The sequence below is a fragment of the Mytilus californianus genome, unplaced genomic scaffold (assembly GCF_021869535.1).
Source record: "Mytilus californianus isolate M0D057914Y unplaced genomic scaffold, xbMytCali1.0.p SCAF_16, whole genome shotgun sequence".
Classification (NCBI taxonomy): domain Eukaryota; kingdom Metazoa; phylum Mollusca; class Bivalvia; order Mytilida; family Mytilidae; genus Mytilus; species Mytilus californianus.
Window position 1 is genome coordinate 2,260,972 of NW_026262648.1, and position 25,901 is coordinate 2,286,872.

Below are 25,901 nucleotides of genomic sequence, written 5' to 3' on the forward strand. Positions count from 1 at the left end.
GTTCCATTTGTATTTGTCACATTCAAGCTTATTTAGTTTAGAGACAATACAGATTTGAATTTGAATTTGAATTAATCACTCGTATTTTTTAAAATGGTCCTTGTCTTTTTAGTGCCGAATACAATATTCCAAAGGTACTGTAAGGGTGCATCTGCAAATCCATTTTGTTCGAATGGAGAACTTATGTACGTTCTGGAAGCCTGGTATGGTGGAGTGAATTGTGGTACATCAAGTGCATATTTTGACACAGCTTCGGCCCCATGTGGACGTGATGTAACAGATATAGTAGCAGCGATGTGTAATGATCTAGCGGAGTGCTTTGTTATGCCAATTGACGATACAATATTCGGGCCGACTGACTGTACGTCAGGACAAGATATGGACCTTTTTATGGAATGGGACTGTGGTAAGTGCACGTTAATGGATCCGTATTCAATATATCTTCAACGTATTATATCATGTAACCGAACCGACCAATGTGATAACGTATGATGTTCGATTGTCCTTGATACTTATGAATTCTGGTAGTTATTTCTTCAATGTGCTGGAATATCGCATCCTTTACATCTCTTCTTTTCTATAGATTTATAACATGTATAGTATATGTTCATTACATAGATCATCGGTTCATACATTTGGTGGGATATGGAATATTTTTTTTACCGAAATGGGTATTTTTCTGTCTGTGATATTATTTTATCAAGCTCGTGTACAAAAATGTCTCGTTAACTTTCTAAAATGCCTTAACAATACCGTACCAATACCATGTTCAATTGAAAATAATTAATACAAAATAAATAATAGACATGTATATAATTTTGATATCGTCCTCCATTTCTTCCCGGCAGTACATATAAACATATCTAAAAAAAATTGAATATGCCGAAAAAATGTTTCTGTACTTTTTGAGCAAGTTTTCTTGTATGCCACAGCCATACTTTAAGAATTCATACTTTTTCTGGTTATCCGCTAAGAAATATTAAGGAGTACCTGCATGAAAAGCATATATGTGGTTTCAGATGCCATTAAGGTTGTGTAATACGATTGTTTGCTATATACCCGTCGAATACTAGTATATATAATAGATTGTTTACTATATACCCGTCGAATACTAGTATATAATAGATTGTTTACTATATTCCCGTCGAATACTAGTATATATAATAGATTGTTTACTATATACCCGTCGAATACTAGTATATAATAGATTGTTTACTATATTCCCGTCGAATACTAGTATATAATAGATTGTTTACTATATACCCGTCGAATACTAGTATATGATAGATTGTTTGCTATATACCAGGCGAATACTAGTATATGATAGATTGTTTGTTATATACACGCCGAAAACTAGTATATGATAGATTGTTTGCTATATAACCGTCGAAAACTAGTATATGATAAATTGTTTGCTATATACCCGTCGAATACTTGTACATGATAGATTGTTTGCTATATACCAGTCGAATACTAGTATATGATAGATTGTTTGTTATATACACGCCGAAAACTAGTATATGATAGATTGTTTGTTATATACACGCCGAAAACTAGTATATGATAGATTGTTTGCCATATACCCGTCGAAAACTAGTATATGATAGATTGTTTGCTATATACATTGTTGTACCCGTCGAATACTAGTATATGATATATTGTTTGCTATATACCAGTCGGGATACTAGTGAATGATAGATCATTTGCTATATACCCGTCGAAACTAGTATATGATAGATTATTTGCCATATACCCGTCGAAAACTAGTATATGATAGATTGTTTGCTATATACCCGTCGAATACTAGTATATGATATATTGTTTGCTATATACCAGTCGGATACTAGTGAATGATAGATCATTTGCTATATACCCGTCGAAACTAGTATATGATAGATTGTTTGCCATATACCCGTCGAATACTAGTATATGATAGATTTTTTGCCATATACACGTCGAATACTAGTTAGTGGTAGATTGTTTTCTATATACCCGTCGAATACTATTGAATGATAGATAATTTGCCATATACCCGTCGAAAACTAGTTCATGATAGATTATTTGCTATATACCCGTCGCAAACTAGTATATGATAGATTTTTTGCCATATACCCGTCGAAAAATAGTTAATGATAGATTTTTTTGCTATATACCCGTCGAAAACTAGTATATGATAGATTGTTTGCCATAAATACGTCGAAAACTAGTTAATGATAAATTGTTTGCTATATATCCGTCGAATACTAGTATATGATAATTTTTTTGCCATATACACGTTGCAAACTAGTATATGATAGATTGTTTGCTATATACCCGTCGAATACCTGTATGTGATAGATTGTTTGCTATATACCCATCGAAAACTTGTTCATGATATATTGTTTGCTATATAACCGTCGGGTACTAGTATATGATAGATTTTTTAATAAGCATGATGTAAGGACGCTTGATTAACTGATTGTTATAAGATTTGTTGCACAATGTATATATGTTGTAATTTATATTTAGTTTGTTACAAGCTTTATTTTATATGCTTTACGACAATAAAAATTATTCATAATGTTAAGTCGGTAAGCTGGCTGAAGGCGTATGTCCATTGACAGAAATAAGTCCTACAATTTGGTAGGTTTTGATTTTTTTTTATTGATTGATTGATTGATTGGTAATTAACGCAACTTTTACCACGTTTGTTCTTTTTCATGGTGGTCATTTTTATTTGGAGGAGGAAGCCGGAGTGCCCGGAGAGAACCACCGACCTTCGGCAGGAAAACTGAAAATCCTAGTCAATTAAGATTGATTAATATTTTACAAGTTTTAAGATCGGTAATAGATTTAAGATAAATCAAATAAACAATTGTTTAAGAATGATTAAAAATCTTTCCACACAAATCAAATTAAGTTTTGATGAGACATAAAATTAAAATTAGTAGCTCTGGTGTCAGAAAATATCATATCTCCCACTGATTCGAAAAATACATACTTTATGGAACTGTTTTCATGAATAAAGAGAGGTAAAAGCTACTTCCGGTTTAGTCAACGTCCCTTCCGGTGTAAAATTAAGAAGCTTATATTAAACAGTCATTCCAACAATATACGGTTTGGATGTAATTTTTCATGAAATTAAGGAGACACTTTTTTACTTACGGTTTCATACGAAGACGAATACTTATATAATTATATTATATAATTCTATAATAATTAATATGATAAGTTACATCACACTGGTTCCAAAAATATATTGTTTTAGATACCTTTACATAAATTAGTGGACAAATTGAGTATTTCCGGTTAACATAACTTATGGTAACTTCCTGTTGACCTTTTTATAGTCTTTCAACCTATTGCGAAAGACGGCATGGATTTATAAAAGTGATGCGAAGGATACCAAAGGGACATTCAAACTCACAGTCGAAAATGAACTGACAACGCCATGGCTAAAAAGAAGAAAAAGACAAACAAACAGTACACAAAACACAACATAGAAAACTAAAGACTGAGCAACACGAACCCCAACAAAAACTGGGGGTGATCTCAGGTGCTCCGGAAGGGTAAACAGATCCTGCTCCACATGTGGCACCCGTCGTGTTGCTCATGTTAGTAAAAACCCAGTGATTATTCTTATTCGGTAGGTCACATTCGGGGAAAAGGGGACGGGATTGTAGTTACGACAATTAGAACATATCCGTTGTCATCTATGAAACGGATGTTCCATAACGGTCAACCAACTCGTGATGGCGTCCGTAAAATTTACGAAGGAACGATTTCAACTTCACCACTTGGAACTCTTGATTTAATAGATTCCTTGTGAGCAGCAACCCTCTATCAAGGAAATCATGATAGGAAATACAAGACCTGGAATATCGTATCAACTGGGAGATGTGCTGCTGGAATGTTGCTACTTTGAAATAGGAAGTTCACAATTGGGAAGCTGAAATCATCTCTTTTGTTGTAAAAATCTTTTTTCAACCGACAATCATTGTGATTTTCTAGAATGAGGCCAACATAACTGTATCTGTTATACCCTTTATTTCAAGTTCGATAGGATAAATGCGTTCAACATAGTCATCAAATTTTGAATAATAATTTTATACTCCATCAATATGAAGTTGTAACAAAGGTCAAAATCTAAAACGTCAAATTGATCTTTGACATTGACCTTAGTGTTAAGATCATCTAAAAGCAAGAACCTCAAATAAAAAGACCCTAGATTTCTACTGTGCATGGGAAATGAGTTGTATCACTATACATGTTATTAAAACCTTTCGTGGATATTTATTATGGATTCTGATGAACAGCAATAACAAGCAAAACAATAGTACATGTACATGGCCTTTACCTATGACCTTAATCTCATTTTCTTTTTAGTGGACCAAGAACCTCAAATCAAAATACCATATCACTTACGGTTTGCGTATTATAATTAAAGTTTACATATATTTCAAATACATAAAGGGAAATAACTCTCAAATGAAATCTCCGGATACCCTTTACTTACTCTACGTAAAGCGTTCCAGATCTTTCGGATTGATACAGACAGCTATGCTACTAGGCATTATTCACTTTGTATCGTAATCAGAGGCCATATATTTTGTTTTCACATTGAACACTGTTTAAAAAGTAATAAACCTTTTATATTATATACTATGGAAACCAAATGTTTGGAAAATAAGCGTTAATGTATATATAATGTTTGCGAGTGTTAAAAAAAGTAAATATAACAGGACAGCTAAACCCCTCAAAGTACAAAATACAAATTACATAGAACAAATAAATACAACAAATTTTTCAATAAGTTTATGAAAAGTTTCTTGTCCTCATGCAGGTTCTATTGATGTTTCTATTAAAAAGGAATCTAGACTTCTTAATCTATCAATTTGACTTGCATTTCATGTATTACATTGTTTCATGTTTTGCTTTTAGTGCGACCGAGAGCTATTGTAATGGGTGAGTTAACGTTTAATATTAAAGTAGATCAAGGCTAAAATTCAACTTGATAGCAACCCAACAATACAAGCATACAAATATAGACATGTAGATATCATCAAAGTGTCCAAATATAGACATGTACATGTAGATATCATCAAAGCATACAAATATAGACATGTAGATATCATCAAAGTATACAAATATAGACATGTAGATATCATCAAAGCATACAAATATAGACATGTAGATATTATCAAAGTATACAATATAAACATGTAGATATCATCAAAGTATACAAATATAGACATGTAGATATCATCAAAGTATACAAATATAGACATTGAACTGAATTTTAATGTGCGTATTGTTATGCGTTTACTTTTCTACATTGGCTAGAGGTATAGGGGGAGGGTTGAGATCTCATAAACATGTTTAACCCCGCCGCATTTTTGCGCCTGTCCCAAGTCAGGAGCCTCTAGCCTTTGTCAGTCTTGTATTATTTTTAATTTTAGTTTCTTGTGTACAATTTGGAGTTTAGTATGGCGTTCATTATCACTGAACTAGTATATATATTTGTTTAGGGGCCAGCTGAAGGACGCCTCCGGGTGCGGGAATTTCTCGCTGCATTGAAGACCTGTTGGTGACCTTCTGCTGTTGTCTGTTCTATGGTCGGGTTGTTGTCTCTTTGACACATTCCCCATTTCCATTCTCAATTTTATGTAGATATCATCAAAGCATACAAATATAGACATGTAGATATCATCAAAGTGTCCAAATATAGACATGTAGATATCATCAAAGCATACAAATATAGACATGTAGATATAATCAAAGTATACAAATATAGACATGTAGATATCATCAAAGCATACAAATATAGACATGTAGATATCATCAAAGTATACAATATAAACATGTAGATATCATCAAAGTATACAAATATAGACATGTAGATATCACCAAAGTATACAAATATAGACATGTAGATATCATCAAAGCATACAAATATAGACATGTAGATATCATCAAAGCATACAAATATAGACATGTAGATATAATCAAAGTATACAAATATAGACATGTAGATATCATCAAAGCATACAAATATAGACATGTAGATATCATCAAAGTATACAATATAAACATGTAGATATCATCAAAGAATACAAATATAGACATGTAGATATCACCAAAGTATACAAATATAGACATGTAGATATCATCAAAGCATACAAATATAGACATGTAGATATCATCAAAGTATACAATATAAACATGTAGATATCATCAAAGTATACAAATATAGACATGTAGATATCACCAAAGTATACAAATATAGACATGTAGATATCATCAAAGTATACAAATATAGACATGTAGATATCACCAAAGTATACAAATATAGACATGTAGATATCATCAAAGCATACAAATATAGACATGTAGATATCATCAAAGTACGATACTTGTAATATAGATTGACCAGTGTTTACAGTTAACATAACAACTAGTCTTAACAACTTTATAAGTAAACATGGTCAGGAGTCTGTAATTCAGTGGTTGTCGTTGGTTGCTGTCTGTGAAATTTTTTTTCATTTATTGTTTATCATTTTGTAATGTTGTGGCCTTTTATAGCCTTGTTATACGGTATGGGGTATGCTCATTTTGGAAGGCCGTAAGGCAACCTATATTTGTTTAAATCCGCTTCACTTGGACTGTGACGTTTTGATAGTTGTCTCATTGGTAATAATTCCACATTTTTTTTGTATGGTGTTGCTCTATATTAGTATGCTTTTATATGATGTGAGTGTTGAAAGTAGGAAGAGCCTTTTAGAATGACATTGTAACCAAAGATAGTGTATTTACATATTTCACCATATCGTGTATTAAATAATGATTGTTAAATGTAAACAAAAAACAATTAAAACTACTGCATTTACACAAAACATGTATTTCCGTTCAAAAAAGTGGTATGCTAGTATCAAAATAGTGTTGTGAAACACTTATCTAGTACAACAAAATAGTTTTTTTTAATTTGATAGATTCTTTCTTTCTTTTTTTTTGCCTTTTTAATATAGGAATTCCTGGTCCAACCGGACCAAAGGGGCCCACGGGCATGAAGGGAGAAGGAATTGAAGGAGAAGTAGGAATGAAAGGTGCTTTGGGAACAAAAGGCTCAAAGGGTATGTATACTTAACTTAAAATAAATAAAAAATAAACAAATCCAACGTATTTCCTGATTCTTGTTAACATCTTATCATTCTTGTTTCAAAAGGATTGGAGAAAGATTCCAAAGGGACATTCCAACTCAGAAGTCGAAAATAAACTGATAACGCCATGGCAAAAAGCAAAAAAAAAGAAAAGGAAACAACTTTCAACTTAACCACTTGGAAGTCTTGATTTAATAGCTTCCTTTGTGAGCAGCAACTCTTTATCAAGGAAATCATTATAGGAGATGCAAGCTCTGGAATATTGTATCAACTGAGAGATATATACTTCGTATGAAGTCGCTGCTGGAATGTTGGTACTTAGAAATGGAAAGTTCACAATTGGGAAGCTGGAATCATCTCTTTTGTCGTATTTTTTTGTTCTCAACCGACCCTCATTGTCAATTTGTAGATGTAAGTCAAGATATGAGACATACTTAAATGTTTCTGTTGTATCCTTTGTTTCAAATTCGATGGGATAGATTCGTTCACCTAACCTGAATTATCTAGTGAGATGAAAAATTGAAAATGCTTCCGTAAAGCACAGAGGTGTGGCAAATTTCATACAAAAGCTTCCGTAAAACACAGAGATATGGCACATTTTCGCACAATGATTCCGTAAAACACAGAGGTAGGGCAAATTTGCCAAAAATGCTTCCGTAACACAGAGATAGGGCAAATTTGCCCAAAAAGCTTCCGTTAATCACAGAGGTAGGGTAAATTTCGTTTGATTAAAATATGAAAAAGGTGATTGAATAGTTGTATTGAAGCTATCAAATATAATGATTTAAAATGACTATTTAATAAATAACTAACAAGCAAAAAGCTTCCGTAAAACCAGAGGTAGGGCCAATACCCCTAAAATGTATTTACAATTTACATGTATGATACATCATGAGAGCAATTCTCAAAAAGTCTTTCAAATTTTCTTTCCATTCACATTATTAAAGTAATCTGTATGTACTTTGATGTTTCAACATTGATCTGTACTGTGCGGTGCGCTTGATTTAATTCAACAGTTTAGCTCTCTCCTGAATCATATACTTTTTTATACTGCAAGCGAAGGAATTGTGTCTCACCTGGAACGAAGGAAGATTTGCTGGTGAATTGTGAATTCTTCTCCGTCTTCTTGGTGGCTGATGCATGCATACCAGGAAACGCACACGGTTTTACCCCTTTTAGAATTCATATGATTCTGTCAGTTTTTGTTATTTTTTACCTGGAATTGTATTTTCTTGATGGATTTATATGATTTGAGCATCGATAAATTACTGCTGCCTTGGAATTCCTCCTCTTATTCTTCTTGATCTGTTAAACTCGAGCTCGGCTGGGGTCAACTTATAGTTATGTTTTGGCTTACTTCGATATCAAAGAGTTTACAAATTAAGTTGTAAGGAAAAATAAATGTAAGCAAATTGATTTCTGATTATGTTGAATAAGCCTATGTTTTTATTTTTTTTTATTAAATTGATTAGTGTAATAATAAATTACCGATTGAATTCTTTTAATACAATGTTTCAACACAAGCTGTTCCCCTTTGCAAGTTGTCAGATAGGTTCTAAACCGGACAAAACGGGCTGATGTCCATGCAAAGCATGATACGTTGAAAGTGATATATAGGCGTTTTAACCAATTTTTACAAGGGTATTTAGATATCTGGAAAAAATAAAGATTACACACATAACGCACAGATTTGCTCTTGTCGCTAGCTCACCTTGATTCAAAATGTGAAAAACATAATTTTTTTTTATTTCGATAATCTGTAAATATAAGAATTGAATGCTTCTGTGCTTCATACAAATATGATGGTCACTGGCTATCATTTCGTATAAATTTAAAAAAAAAAGCATTCAGTTCTTAAATGCAAATACATACTTAAATAGAATGATTAAAATTTATAATTGATTTATTATCTTTTATAGGAATGCTAGGTCCACAGGGTATGGACGGTGAACTGGGTGAAAAGGGCAGAACAGGCCGCAATGGTCGAAGGGGACGTAGAGGCCGGCTGGGAAAAGATGGAGAAAACGGACAAAGGGGATCCAAAGGTGCAATCGGCGACAAAGGGAAAAAAGGCATGAAGGGATATAAAGGCATAAAAGGACAAAAAGGATCGAAAGGCCATAAAGGAATGAAAGGATATAAAGGCAACAAAGGCTACAAAGGCGTGAAGGGTAACAAAGGTTACAAAGGTCAAAAGGGATTTAAAGGTTATAAAGGACTAAAGGGTATTAACGGAAGCAAAGGATTAAAAGGCTATAAAGGATATAAAGGACAAAAAGGGTTTAAAGGTTTAAAGGGACAAAAAGGTTTTAAAGGGTACAAGGGACAAAAAGGATATAAGGGTAGCAAGGGAATGAAGGGATACAAGGGATATAAAGGTGAAAAGGACAATAAAGGTTACAAAGGTCAAAAAGGATACAAAGGTGACAAAGGTCAAAAAGGTTATAAAGGTTACAAAGGACAAAAAGGATATAAAGGTAATAAGGGAATAAAAGGAGATAAAGGATACAAAGGACAAAAAGGCTTAAAAGGAAACAAAGGACAGAAAGGATATAAAGGATACAAAGGACAGAAAGGATTCAAAGGATACAAAGGTCAAAAAGGAACTAAAGGTTACAAAGGACAAAAAGGAACTAAAGGTTACAAAGGAATAAAGGGATTTAAAGGCTACAAAGGTCAGAAAGGTTACAAAGGTTTAAAAGGAGTAAAAGGATTAAAAGGGCAAAAAGGAGTGATAGGACAAAAAGGATATAAAGGACAAAAGGGTAATAAAGGTTACACGGGTCAAAAAGGCTATAAAGGAGAAAAAGGACGAAAAGGATATAAAGGTATAAAGGGAATGAAAGGATACAAAGGATTTAAAGGCGAAAAGGGACAAAAGGGATACAAAGGCGAAAAAGGAACGAAAGGCTTTAAAGGAAATAAAGGAGAAAAGGGCTATAAAGGTTACAAAGGAGGAAAGGGTTACAAAGGTAACAAAGGGCAGAAGGGATACAAAGGTTATAAGGGAACGAAAGGATATAAAGGTCAAAAGGGACAAAAGGGATCTAAGGGTTACAAGGGCAAAAAAGGATATAAAGGAGAAAAGGGAAAAAAAGGACTTAAAGGATTGAAAGGACTAAAAGGATACAAAGGTTATAAAGGACAAAAAGGTTATAAGGGATTGAAAGGACAAAAAGGATACAAAGGTTTAAAGGGCCAAAAGGGTCACAAAGGTTTTAAAGGACAAAAAGGATACAAAGGACAAAAGGGAACAAAAGGTTTAAAAGGATATAAGGGACAAAAAGGTAGTAAGGGTTACAAAGGAGAAAAGGGATACAAAGGTAATAAAGGGCACAAAGGTTATAAAGGTTATAAAGGAATGAAGGGATATAAAGGTGATAAGGGGCAAAAGGGAAATAAAGGTTATAAAGGACAGAAGGGAATTAAAGGCGTTAAAGGACAGAAAGGCGTTAAAGGTTTCAAGGGAATGAAAGGCTTTAAAGGATATAAAGGTCAAAAAGGAAGTAAAGGATACAAAGGACAGAAAGGAAATAAAGGTTATAAAGGACAGAAAGGAAACAAAGGATATAAAGGAATGAAAGGTTATAAAGGAGAAAAGGGATTCAAAGGTAAAAAGGGATTCAAAGGATACAAAGGAGAAAAGGGTTATAAAGGATTCAAAGGACAAAAGGGACATAAGGGATATAAAGGAATGAAAGGGATGAAAGGATACAAAGGACAAAAAGGAACTAAGGGATATAAAGGTCATAAAGGCTTTAAAGGATATAAGGGACAAAAAGGATACAAAGGTAATAAAGGAATGAAAGGAAATAAAGGTAACAAAGGACAGAAAGGATATAAAGGTTACAAAGGTCTTAAAGGTGACAAAGGTTATAAAGGACAAAAAGGATTAAAAGGCTTCAAAGGAATAAAGGGATATAAAGGTAACAAAGGTCAAAAAGGTTATAAAGGACTCAAAGGTCAAAAGGGTTATAAAGGACTCAAAGGACAAAAGGGATATAAAGGATATAAAGGACAGAAAGGAATTAAAGGATATAAAGGACAGAAAGGAATTAAAGGAATTAAAGGACAGAAAGGATTTAAAGGGAAAAAAGGACACAAAGGTTATAAAGGCTACAAAGGACAAAAGGGTAATAAAGGTTATAAAGGACAAAAAGGACATAAGGGAGAAAAGGGAATGAAGGGAAACAAAGGATATAAAGGTAAAAAAGGACAAAAAGGATATAAAGGCAAAAAAGGTTATAAAGGTTTTAAAGGACAAAAAGGATATAAAGGTTATAAAGGTCAAAAGGGCAACAAAGGTTATAAAGGACAGAAAGGATATAAAGGAGAAAAGGGAATGAAAGGCAATAAAGGGGTTAAAGGACAGAAGGGTTATAAGGGTATTAAAGGAATAAAGGGTTATAAAGGTATGAAAGGATCAAAAGGTAATAAAGGTTACAAAGGAATGCAGGGGCAAAAGGGAAATAAAGGAGAGAAGGGGCTCAAAGGATACAAAGGAATGAAAGGGCAGAAAGGATACAAGGGACTCAAAGGACCAAAAGGTTATAAGGGAATGAAAGGATATAAAGGGACCAAAGGACAAAAAGGATATAAAGGGACCAAAGGACAAAAAGGATATAAAGGTTACAAAGGACAAAAAGGTTATAAGGGATTTAGAGGACTGAAAGGCGTAAAAGGAGCAAAGGGGCAACAAAATACAGAAAAAGGAAGAAAAGGAGGATTAGGTGAGAAAGGCTTGAAAGGAGTTAAAGGAGAACCCGGTCCTAAAGGAGCTAAAGGTAAGATCTAATTTATATGAAGTTTTTATGAATTTACTTACTTTATTCTATTATTGTTTTATCGGGGAGGGGGTGGGGAGGTGTAAAATAAAACTGATAATCTTGATCTCAATATGAGACTGGGACCCTAAAATATCCCTTGTAGAGTCATGGAAAAAGTCCCATGGACTTTCCACCCGTTATGACTAGTGAACATCAGAGAATGTATTTTCGTATGACATATGAATTTTTACTATTTATGCTTTCCAATGCAAATGGTGTCGTCTGAATGCTTTGGGTCCATTTGAAATGTACATACATTTGACAGTCAGACATCAAGGTGATATTAGACTTACATAATCAAATTATATCCACCTAAGAGAAGTAGTATTTCAGAAATTGACTTAATCATAAAAAATAATGAAAACTTGTGAAAATCTGGTCAAATGGCTTGTATTAAACAGGCATTCAGTACTCATAAAAAATCTATCATCTACGTTAAGTAATTCCTGCGAGAGGAGCTGTTTAATTTGCGAACTGTCTTGAATTAAACGACTACAGACAATATATCCCCTTGGTCTAAATGTTAATATCTTGAGAAGACAAAGGAACATATCTTGAACTTCCTCTATTGATGGCGTAAATACTGTTAATGAAAGACAACGTATATATAAGCATAGGTTCATATGACAAACGTATCAAATTTGATAAACAAATGAATGATACACATCTATTATTATCCTAACTGTGTCAAATACCATTTCGTAGATTTCTTAATATTTTCAACGAGTGTGATACAAAATCGTTTTCCAGTCACCTGTATGAATGTACGCGTGCAATAGAATAAATGATTTTATCGACTGATCTAGTATATTAAATGACTTTACCATTCAGAATTTCATTCCTTTAACTTCATAACATAGAGCCACCTATTTTTTCATATAAGTATGGAAAATACAGTAGAAGTTTAATTTATATTATAAGTCAGTTGCATTAGACGTTAGTATAGAAAATTAAGCTCCTTCAACATGAGACTATGAAACATTAAAATTCGATGGCCACGTACGCTATTACAGGGTACCTCAAAATCCTTCAATAACCAGATGTTATAACCTTCCTAAAAAAATAATATTGTCTTTCATCGAAAATAATTTGGAAAGTGTGTCGTCAGATCATTTAAAATGTTCTTTGATCCTTTTGTAAAAATATGTGCATACGGGAAGAAATCTGATAAAAAAAAACCTTTAATATTTTATAAATAACAGGTCACAACCATAAGAGAATATACTGTCAATATTGTGTTTAATGAACAATAGTTATTACTGTATATTTCTTTCTATGAATAAATATTTGATTTTTTTTATGAATGCATATTATTTTTTCTTCATGTTAAGATATTTTAACGTTTGGCTCACTGACAGAATGTACTTTATTTAAATTTCTTTCACTTTGATACGACCAGATTCACAACGTTGTTAAGAAACGTCCCTATATTTGTTTTACAGGAAGGAAAGGGAGAAAGGGACTTAAAGGTGATAAGGGTGAAGTAAGTTTGTTTCATAGTGATTTTTATCTGAAATCTAAGTCAGAAATTACTAACGAAAAGAAAGTCTCCAGAGTAAAATAAATATTAGATCTATAAAGTGACTGTGTTGTTATATCATCTTTTAAATACTAATAGATACAACAAACATTCTCAATCGCCAGATGCACGTTACATCTACAAAAGACTTATCAGTGACGCTTGAATAAAACAAGTTATAAAGCCAAATCCAATACGAAGTTGAAGAGCCTTGAGGACCCAAAATTATTTCAGAAAGGAAAATATCCATGTGCTTATATGAAATAAGATATAGGTGTACGTCAATGAGACAACAACCGGACGACAAAAATACCCAGAATAATCTAGAGGTATTGTCTCCAGCAATAGACTAGTGGCTTCTCAACTTGTCAAGCTTTACATCGCACAAAGACGAAATAATACGTAAGTATGGATTTCAGGACACGTGACAAGTGTTTCACGAACTACACTTCACTAGGTACGCTTTATACCAAACGTTTGGATAATGAGAAATATAAAATGTTTCAACAACAAAAATACTTCACCAAATGCTTGGAAAGTCAAAATTATAGAACGTTTGAAAGCATCAATTCAATAAACCCAAAAAACCAACCGTCTTTACATCATTTGTTTTAGGATCTGCAACGAATGTTTCGAATTTTTGGATTCAGATTATCAAAAATATAGTTTGAATCGTATCACACGTTCACACAGATGTATTTCCTTTAAATTGCAGTTATGAATGTCGAAACAAGACCAGAAATGACCGTGTAAATAAACAGGTACTTGTTTTATTTTAATTTCAAAAGTTATAAAGTGTTTTATGTGGACTAAGCATGAAAGGCATACTGGGGTAGGTAACAGCAGCGAGTGTTTAATGTCGACTTAGCATGAAAGGCATACTGGGATAGGTAACACCAGTGAGTGTTTAATGTCGACTTAGCATGAAAGGCATACTGGGATAGGTAACACCAGTGAGTGTTTTATGTCGGCTTCGCATAAGATGCATACTGGGATAGGTAACAGCAATGAGTGTTTTATGTCGGCTTAGCATAAGGGGCATACTGGGGTAGGTAACAGCAATGAGTGTTTTATGTGGACTAAGCATGAAAGGCATAATGGGATAGGTAACATCAGTGATTGGTTTTGTCAACATTATCTTAGCATGAGAGGCATACTGGGGTAGGTAACATCAGTGATTGGTTTTGTCAACATTATCTTAGCATGAGAGGCATACTGGGGTAGGTAACATCAGTGATTGGTTTTGTCAACATTATCTTAGCATGTGAGGCATACTGGGGTAGGTAACATCAGTGATTGGTTTTGTCAACATTATCTTAGCATGAGAGGCATACTGGGGTAGGTAACATCAGTGATTGGTTTTGTCAACATTATCTTAGCATGAGAGGCATACTGGGGTAGGTAACATCAGTGATTAGTTTTGTCAACATTATCTTAGCATGAGAGGCATACTGGGATAGGTATCAGCAGTGATTGGGTATGCTAACATTATCTTAACATGAAAGGCAGCATACTGGGATAGGTATCAGCAATGATTGTTTTATGTAGACTTAGCATAAGAAACATACTGGGGTAGGTAACAAAAATTAGTGTTTTATGTCGGCTTAGCATGATAGGCATACATGGGTAGGTAACAGCAGTGCTTGTTCATGTTAACACTGTCTGAGCATGAGAGGCATACTTGGGTAGTAACAACAGCGATTGGTCATGTTAACAGTTTCTTAGCATGAGAAGCATACTGGAGTAGGTAACAGCAGTATTTGGTCACGTTAACAGTATCTTAGCATGAGAGGCATACTGGGGTAGGTAACAGCAGCGATTGGACATGTTAATATTATCTTAGCATTAAAAACATACTGGTGTAGGTAACAGCAGTAAGTGTTTTATGTCGGCTTAGCATGAGAGGCATACTAGGGTAGGTCACAGCAGTGATAAGTCATGTTAACATTATCGTAGCATGAGAAGCATACTGGAGTAGGTAACAGCAGTGACTGGTCATGTTAATATTGTCTGAGCTTGCGAGGCATACTGGGGTATGTAACAGCAGTGATTGGTCATGTTGACATTGTCTTAGTATGAGAGGCATACTGGTGTAGGTAAATGTAACAGCAGTGATTGGTCAGTTAACATTGTCTTAGCATGAGACGCGTACTTTGGGTAGGTAAGAGCAGTGATTGGTCATGTTAACATAATCTTAACATGAGAGGCATACTGGGGTAGGTAACAACAGTGATTGGTCATGTTAACATTGTCTTAGCAGGAGAGGCGTACTTTTGGTAGGTAAGAGCAATGATTGGTAATGTTTACATTATCTTTTATGAGAGGCATACCGGGGTAGGTAACAGCAGTGATTGGTCATGTTAACATTATCTTTGCATGAGAGGCAAACTGGGGTAGGTAACAACAGTGATTGATCATGTTAACATTATCTTTGCATGAGAGGCAAACCGGGGTAGGTAACAACAGTGATTGGTCATGTTAACATTGTCTTAGCAGGAGAGGCGTACTTTTGGTAGGTAAGAGCAATGATTGGTAATGTTTACATTATCTTTTATGAGAGGCATACCGGGGTAGGTAACAGCAGTGATTGGTCGTGTTAACATTATCTTAGCATGAGAGGCATGCTGGGTAGGTAACATCAGTATTTTGTCATGTTAACATTATCTTAGCATTTCTGCTTCTATATTAGATGTTCGTTCTGTCCTTTTAACTACAATGTAGTTCCCCAACTACAATGAAAGCAAATGTTATAATGAATTTTTCTAATAAAGCATTTGAAAATAATGGAATTAATTATTTTTGAAGTGTAAAAAACTCGTTTGATGTTTTAGATAAGTTACCTGCTTTGGTGGTCCTTTCCATTCGGTGGACAGATATGACTTTCTATTTTCTGAACAACATTTCCACACAATTGTAGCAAACAGAAGTCTTCTTATATAATCAAATTGTCCTTTGAAAAATGTAGTTGCAAATTTGTTTGCTGCCTTTTTCTGTAATTAAAATGGTAAATATGCTAGACTAGAACTGTGATGAGATAATTACAACCTGTTAACTTTCTCTTTGACAAAATCTATGTACGTTAGGCAATACATTTTATCGATTGTGGGTATTCCTGTGGACACTTTGTACACCCCCTTTACTAGCAGACTTGTTTTTGTATAGTTCTAAATCATAGAATATGGCCAAACTCACTGAGATTCGTCAAAATTCCATTTAAGAGAAACATTTAGGAACATTTTCATAAAATATTTTGCTTTAAATGATAAACAATTCTCTATTTATACTTTGGAAATTTGCTCAATGGAACTGACTTAAAATAAACCTACTGTTAATATCAATAACTCATTTTCTAGATCTGGATATTTCAAATCACACGAAAACTCTATACAAAAATTTATGAAAAAGGACGATTTTTCATTTACTATTGTTATTTTGTTAAGGGGGTATTCGTGTTTCTGTAAAACTGTTAACAAAATTATTTTCTGCGTTCAGCCCTTTCTTTATGGCTTTGCGAATATTCTGATTTGGTCGACGTATTTATTTAAAAGGCAGAAGACCCCGAGTTTTGCACATTCCCAAAGAGTTATATTCGCAGTATTTCAACTTGCGAAGGTCGGGTAAAAATTGCTCGCCAAAATTATTTTGATTTACAGTAAGTCTGCTGTTTCCACTGGCTCCAAAAATACCACCATGTACGTAGATTTTACCATATCCTTTTCATGTTTTTCGTTCTTTATTATGTTTTGTTTTAAGTTTTATATCTAATGTTGCGTTTAGATCTGTGTATAAATGGGTGAGTCGAACTAAAAGTAATTAACCGATGACAATTATGACTTTTCTTCTCTACCAACAACACAACAAAATAATTTTACAATTGTTACGATTTTGACGCTGATGTTAAAAACCAATACCGCTACAGGTTATTGTGGGGGACCATCTCAAAAAGCCCAGGTAATCATTCTTTATAGTTACCTGTATGGGTTTGTTTGATAATGCCGAGATGTTTTTATACAATTAAATAATAACAATTTACACCGAGGAGGATCCAGCAAAACAACACGATCATTATTAATATTATCGTAAAATTGCCTTGGTTAATAGTAGTGATCGAATAATTCTAAGATTGTTGTTCCCCCATTTCTTACTATGTTGTTGAACGATTACAAGGAAAATCTGCAAAATGATCAAAATAAAAGAATAAAAAAAAACACAGCCATTAAATCACATCCGAATCCGATTTTTTACGTCAATCTTTGTTCAAAATGTTCGTTTATTTGAAATTTATTTAAGATATACCTTTCATAGCATTTATACGGGATGGGTTTTGCTCTTTTTTTTTTTGGGGGGGGGGGCATACGGTGACCTATAGTTGCAAACATTTGCGTCATTTGGTCTCTGGTAGATAGTTGTCTACTTTGGCAATCATACCACATCTCCTTAATTTAAATCATTTTCTGGATTAGAGAAATGTGTAGCTTAAAATTCTGATAAAAAAAACCTAGAAATTTGTGTACTTGACAATTAAAAAAAAATAAAAGAATGAAACAAAAGCTATTTCAATTTGACAATCTTTATCGTTTTATTTTATCTAGAAACGTCACTCTGGCAATTCAATGTAATGTTGTGAAGGGACAATACCTAAAAAAAAACGTTGAAATGTGTGAATTAATTATTCTTATTCACATTTTAACTGACATTTTCTTTCTATCAACTTTTGTCATTTAGTTTTTCGGACAGAAGAGGTTATCGAATTAAGTTTTAAAGATTAACACATTTGGGCATTATTCAAGCATGTTAAATTTACATTTCGGTGAAGGGTCGGAAGTATTTTTTTCTTGGTATCACGGCTTCCTCCACCAACAAAACAGAACATCACGATTAAATTGAAATATTGTTGAAAGTGGCGTTTAACTTTCATATGGAGAAGTTAATTTTATTATCCTTGGGTCAGAAGGATATTTTGAAAATGGAATATTCGTTTTCACCTCTTGCAAAGCCTGCTAAATTATATGTCGGGTAATTTTTTTTCTCGATTTCCTTAATTTTGTTCTACCTAATATTAACTATACTCTCCGCTTTCTAAATGGGACGGTATATAGTGATGGTTGGATGGGTCAATCCGTCCGTTCTTTCTTCCTTCCTTCTGTCTATGCATTGCATTCCTACCCAGATATAAGTAGACAATACGAATCACATACGACTCGTGGAAAGTGTTTTCTTGAACATTAAAACGATGCGCCAGCAAGACAACCTTACATATTCTACTCATATTATTTAATGTATATATTTGGACTTGTGGCCGTAGAATCCGCCATTCCCATTCTTGACCCTTACATATATTTTTTTTCAGTTTTGTTTTGCACTCCCAAATCAAACAAATACAAATGAATGTATGAAGATCTACGTAAGGCCAATGCACGTCTTAAAAAAATTGGAGTCAACGTTAACCGTTCGCTTCATATCAAACACACCACAAAGCTAAACTATACTACTCCGGGATACTTTTCAATGCAATTGCATTTTGAGAAAGTCCACACTTAAATCTTGTATCGGTATTGGTATTTAACATCAGAGCAGTATTTAAACCCCTTTCCTAACACGTCTAATGATAGCCATTCGATAAACACTTAAGCTATATGAAAAGGACGAAACGATAATGATCGATCAAATTGTATACACTTACAAAATTAATCAATATGCGTCAAACAAGCCATAAAGCAAGAAAGATACCTATAACATCCAAGAAGTGATTTAACATAATCAAAATAAAATTTACCCGTAATGTAAAAAATATATTTTTAAAACTTTAGAGGTAAAATTTTTAAATGTTTGTTTTTGAATCATGTGAACTAATTACGAGTGAGAATTTGCTATTTTGACAGTAAAGAACATTAGAAGAATGCTTGTTGTTATTTTTTTTTCTCAAATTTTCTTAAATTTGTTTCATAATCTTTTTACCAAATGGTTGAATGTTTTAGAATTTAACTGAGTGAATTCATAACCGGAAGCCGTACAACTGATTCTATTGGCTGTTTATGAACAACTGATAATTCATCATTTGGAATTATAGATTGATAGATTGGTTTATGGTGTTTAACTAAACTTTCAGCACTATTGGCTATTTCGTGGCGGCCAGGTTTTTTTAATGGAGAAAGCCGGAGTGCCCGGAGAGAATCATCGACCTTCAGTAGGAATGCTGGCAATTCTATTCAATTAAAAGAGAGACGAAAGATACCAAAGTGACATTCAAACTCTTTACTCGAACACAAACTGGCAATGCCATGGCAAAAACATAAAAACGATCAAAAGACAAACAGTACACAAACACAACATAGAAACGAACGACTTAGCAACACGAACCACACTTTAAACCGGGAAGATATCCAATTCAGATTTGAATCGAACGGTTCGACCTCACAACCTAAGTATTGACAAGCTAGTGATACAGCTGAGGAACTACTTATACCATCGGCCAGCGAGGCCCTCTTGGATTATAAGCAAACGATATAAATATATACATGAATGTAATTATCTATAAAACAAAAAGTAGAATAACATAGAAAATTATTAGATGGTCATATATAAATGAATTTACTTTCTTTTACAGATATTATTCGTATATATACTAGACCATAAAAGATATACCAAATTTATACCAATGTTGATCGGATTGTTTTTGGCTGACGAATTTGACTGGCCAACTCAATATGTAAAATGCAGTGTATAAAAAGCTGAATATATGTCCCACTGATTTTGTTATGTCAAGTGGAAGATATTTGACATACGTGTCTATTCTATTTTCACTTTATGATTCTTTTTTTTTTAATTGAAAGAAAATGCACATAAGTGTATATATTTTTGTGATTATTATTTCATTATAAAAGAAATGATGAATTTTTACAAAGAACAGGAATAAAAGGAGATAAAAGAAAAGACTAACGATTCGAAGGTGGACATCTTTTTTATATCTCGTATTCGACTATATATAGAACCTTAAAATGCGTTCTGGTTTTGTGTGTTTATATATATAAAGAATTGCATAGATAAAAGCCGAAAAATGTACTGACAAATAAAATGTATTTGTATATGGTCTGTATATTCAGCTTTTCATGTCTTCATTTATTACAACTACTGTAAAAATTGTAAATAATAAAGCATCATGGAAAATTGTGAAGTTCTTATAATTACCAAACACGCCTGATTTACCCTGAGAGGAGAAAATTAGGTTTCCAATCAAGCAGGACTCGATAAAAGATGTTATAATTGTGAATTAGTGATGGGGACTCTGCATGTTAAACAATGAAAGCGACTTCGCGGTTTATTTTATTCTGGCTATTCCTACATTTTGAATTTTATAAGTAAAATGCTAAGAAATTCATGTATAGGAGTTTCCAGAATTAGTTTGTCAACAACGAGATTAAGTTGGATTAAGTTAGATTAAGTTGAATTAAGTTGGATTATGTTGTAACAACTATTGGCTAATTAATCACAGTAAAAACACATTCTGTAGTCTTGTTTTCAATGTTTCAAGTCGGTTGTCGATCTCGCGATTCTTTCTTTGGAACATTTTTCCAGCAGCTCTGCATTGGATAAGGGTGCGTCAATGGTTTCTTCGTGTCTTAAAGGCTTAAAATACATACTACTACTAGGGGGGGGGGGGGGGGGGTTAACGAGCTTGACTACCCATGAGGGTCTCACATGGTCGGTACTCACAAAATATCTTTTTAATACTTGACATTATCATAAAGTATTATAGTGATTTTAAATTCATCAATAGGTTCCAGCACGGTGTATATTTTGAATATTAACTATTTACTAAATAATTGTCAATGACAATATTACATACAAAACACACACCGTTTGTGTATGTGTGAACCGAATACGAAATGTGAGGTATATACAAATGAGCCATTAACTTAAAAAAAACTCAAAACCTCCAAGATTTTATAAAAAAGATAAAGGACTTTTTGTGAACAGCTCTTGGTGTACAATTCAAAAGATTTTGCATATTTTGTAAGACTGTTTTTGTAAGAACTAAGATTCGGTTGGAATATGCTGATCACTTTGAGTGCTTCTGTGCTAAAGCCATCCATCCATGCATTATATTATCGTCGTATAACAAATTATCTTCAGAATATAAATAAGAAGATGTGGTATGAGTGCCAATGAGACAACTCTCCATCCAAGTCACAAATTAATGAATAAAATGTTAACAATTATAGGTCAAAGTACGGCCTTCAACACGGAGCCTTAGCTCACACCGAACAGCAGGCTATAAATGGCCCCAAAATGACTAGTGTAAAACAATTCAAACAGGAAAACGAACGGTCTAATCTATATAAAAAACGAGAAAGGAGAAACACTTATGAACCACACCAACAAGTATGTTTTTATGTTTTGCTTAGTTGATGGATCATTATTAGTATAAGCAGATTTGGTATATAAGCAATAAGACAACTACTTGTATTTAAGAAAACCATAGAACAAAAGATGTAAATAATTGATTGATTTCTTGATTGGTGTTTAACGCCACTTTCAACACTATTGTGTTATTTCGTGGCAGTCAGTTTTTATTGGTGGAGGAAGCCGGAGTGCCCGGAGGGAACCAACAACCTTCGGTAGGACAATCCTAGTTAATTAAGATTGGAGTCGAGTGCACCTGCACCGTGCGGAATTCGAACTCACAACCTCAGTGTTGACTGGCTCAGTGATATGTAAACAATTGCATGAACTTCAACAAATGATCAAAACTCATACTGTCAAATAAGTAATTGACAAAACGTGAAACAATTCAAAAGAGAAAACCTACCACCTGATTTATACTATATTAATAAACGAAAAATAATTATTGCAGAAATCACTGCATTACAGGCTATTTTCATGGAACAGGCACATAAAGTGTGTGGAGGGATTAAAAAAAAAATGATTGTGAGCGCTCAACTCCCTCTAACCTGGGACAGTGACGTAACAAACTGTAAAAAAATCAACTGAAAATGGCCTGAATTATCAGGTCGGTAGGAAGAAAAAATCAGATAACAAAAAAATGCTATTTTAAATGGCTATGTCGTTTTTGTAGGAATAAACATTTATGTTGATTCAGAAAAATTAACTGAGCGCCATTTTACAGGCTATGCATATAGATTACTCAAAGTTCTACTAAACTTTGAAAATTTGAAATGAAAATCGATGTCAATCCCCCTTCCCCCCCAAAAAAAAACGTTAATAATAAACAACAAAAAATCTCCATTAAAACGAATTTTTAAGTTTTAATTCAATCTTTTACTGGAACTTTAATTCTGGTTGGAATTTTGCTCGAGTACAGACTATGTCCGGACTCCCGATTTGTTGCTCGAACTTAAAACAAAACAAAATATCCAAATTCTTAAAGCCAAAAGATGCTTTAAAGTAACGGGATTTGGACCTTTGGTTAAAATATCGAATTTGTTTAATCCCGCCACAATCTATATGTGCCTGTCCCAAGTAAAGAGCTTGTAATTCAGTGGTTGTCGCTTGTTGCTATGTATCGTATTTGTTTTTCGTTCATTATTTTGTACATAAATTAGGCCGTCAGTTTTCTCGGTTGAATTGTTTTACATTTGTCATTTCGGGGCCTTTTATAGCTGACCATGCAGTATGGGTTTAATTTGCTCATTGTTGAAGGCCGTACGGTGACCTATAGTTGTTAATTTCTGTGTCATTTGGTCTCTTGTAAAGAGTTGTCTCATTGGCAATCATACCACATCTTCTTATTGTTATAAAAACTGTTTTGAAATTTGAAATTTTAATTAAAATGTAAAGTTCAGAAATCTAAGATAAAATTATTTTCGAATTGTCAAACTTTACATCGAATGTAGTTTTAAATAAATATATTTTGAAACTTTAGAGAATAAGACGAAATCCTGTATTACATATTACAATCGATTTTTCTCTCTTTATTTCCTTATCATTTGGACTTTATTTTCTTCGGTTTTCTTCGACTCTTAATTCTTTTGCTTCTCTTTCAGTTTTTCCCTGTCTGTATCTGAGGTTTTGAATGTTTTCTTCATTTCACCTTGAATCTGTTTTGTTACTTTTCTCTTCATTTCTGCAAATGTCAAAATTTAGCATGTTGATTTGATAAATTCACTCCAATGATTTCTTCATATCTTCATATTTAGATTTATCCTTTATTATTCAAGAAATTTGTACAAGTAAGCAAAAATATAACCTGATAAATACTTCGAACGCAGTCAATTCTGTATTCTTGTTTTGCTCGCCACTACAGGAAGATATAGAGCTAAGACACGTGTAGCTACACATGTTGGTTTGATACAGTTTTTCTTGAGTGGCAGTATCCTACCAACAGCTGTATCTTCAGTTACCTTATCTCGCTTCCTGTAAAAACAAGCAGAAAAGTCTTTGACCTGCATGCTTTCCAAATTATGTGCTGATTTTTGTTACCTGGTTTTGTTTTTGTTTGCAGGTTTTTTGTTATGTGCCTTAGTTTTATGACGTATACAAAGATAGACAGAGGAGAAGTTTTTTGTGCACGTAAAACTGGTTTAACCCCACCACAGTATGTGCATGAAATAAGTCAGGCTATCTGACTATGAGTCTTTCGTTTGTGTTTGTATATATTTTTTTTCTCGAAAGAGTTGTTTCTGGTTGATGTGGTCTCTGTACGATGGTACGATGTACGATGGTACGATGTACGATGTACGATGGTACGATGTACGATGTACGATGGTATATTTGCAGATTCCTGTTATCCCTTGTTATGTTATAAACCATATACTACATAATAATATGTATATTTCTACATGCATGAACCAGCAGTTATACATGCTTTTCTTCAAAAACGAAAATATTTATCAGAATAAAAACAGAAATGAAAGATAGAATTGACATTTTAACTCTTCTGTTCAAAAACATAGTTACCCCAAAAATGAAACAGATCATCGTTTGGACTTTGTCGCTGTTCTGTGTCAGAGCCAAGTGAGTATAACATTCAGTTTTTTGTGAATGAAAACTGAATACCATTTGTCGGATTCTTGAAGATCTCTGTAAAGTTGAAGCTAAATATATATTTGTTTTTGAAGAACATGAAACTGGGGGTGTTTGGTGTTTTGAGGTGGACATTGTGTACATGTACAGATGACGAAAAAACACCATTTCCAAAAGAGGAAAACAAAAAAGGACTCACAGACTATAAAAAAAGGTGTCTTTTTGAGGGGAGAGGTATGTTGCTCACATGGGCGTTGGAACAGGTTCGGTGTATTTCATCCTCATAAGGAGTTTTTACAGCAAGTAAACATAATTACAAAGTGTTGCTAAATTTTTGTGTTTGAATAAAAAGGAGATGTAAGATATACAACAAAGAGCAACGGGCCAATTAACGACACACAAAATGAAAGACATAAAGATAACACGTGCAAGATGGACGAGCATTTTTAGCTCCTCTGGCCCATCACTTGGCGTCCGTCGTCGTCTGTTGTCGTCTGTCGTCGTCGTTAACTTTTACAAAAGTCTTCTCCTCTTAAACTACTGGACCAAATTTTACCACACTTGGCCACAATCATCATTGGGTATCTAGTTTAATAAATGTGTCCGATGATCCCGCCCACCAACCAAGATGGCCGACATAGCTAAAAATAGAATATAGGGGTAAAATGCAAGTTTTGTCTATTATATTGAAAACCGTTATAGAAAGAGAAATTCTGACAGGGCAAAAATGTTCAGAATGTTGAGCTCTACCAATTGTTCATTGACGTCAAAACTGTCAGGCGACTTCTTATAGTTATTGCCCTTAAATAACAAATTTTACCATTTTGTTTTATTTTTGCCTTTTATCTTGAAAACTATAATAGATAGAGAGAAACTTTAAGTTGAAAAATGATCAGCAAGACAAAATCAACGCCGCCCACGCAGCAACCAAAAACAAAAAAATGGGCGAGTGTGGAGATTTAATTTTAATTAGATTGGAGACAGATGAAATAGAATGGAATAGTCTAACACAATCATACAAAAAAAAACAACAAACAACCAATTAAAGTCACCAAATCAAATGTTTCATGAAAAAAAAAGGATCAATACAAAAATCCTAAAACTTACAAGTCTTTACGGAAATGTGAAAAAGGTAAACACACAAGCTATTGAGAAATCACCCCCTTGTGTTTTTGTATTATCCACAAAAAAGAAAATGTGAATGTAAACCTCTAAAATTGTATTGACATTTCCTCCAGTCGATATTTTGTAACTCCAATACATTTTTATGCAAAGGACTATTCCGGATGGATGAAACAAAATAGGTAAAGACAATTTTTAACGGCTGGTAGACGACACGCTCTTTAGAAAAGCTATTACTTGTTTATACCTGGCTTTTTCAAATATCTGGTACCCAAATCCGATTGCTCCCATAAGACAGGTTAAACGAAAACCAGT

At 33.5% G+C, this 25,901-nt stretch overlaps 1 protein-coding gene across 1 annotated transcript; it reads left to right on the forward strand.

The window, feature by feature from the left end:
* The first annotated feature begins 7,042 nt into the window (after positions 1 to 7,042).
* LOC127726116 (collagen alpha-1(IV) chain-like) lies at positions 7,043 to 15,624 on the forward strand. The gene is made up of 4 exons (XM_052233437.1): positions 7,043 to 7,109; positions 9,056 to 11,920; positions 13,405 to 13,445; positions 15,556 to 15,624. The coding sequence occupies exons 1-4, from the start codon at positions 7,043 to 7,045 to the stop codon at positions 15,622 to 15,624; spliced, it is 3,042 nt and encodes a 1,013-aa protein (XP_052089397.1).
* Positions 15,625 to 25,901: the final 10,277 nt, after the last annotated feature.

Bases quoted from the DNA above. Each gene is read 5' to 3' on its own strand.
- LOC127726116 (XM_052233437.1), top strand. From the start codon at position 7,043: ATGAAGGGAGAAGGAATTGAAGGAGAAGTAGGAATGAAAGGTGCTTTG. The intron at 11,921-13,404 runs GTAAGATCTAAT...TTTGTTTTACAG, and splicing joins CGGTCCTAAAGGAGCTAAAG to GAAGGAAAGGGAGAAAGGGA. The intron at 13,446-15,555 runs GTAAGTTTGTTT...ACATTGTCTTAG, and splicing joins TTAAAGGTGATAAGGGTGAA to TATGAGAGGCATACTGGTGT.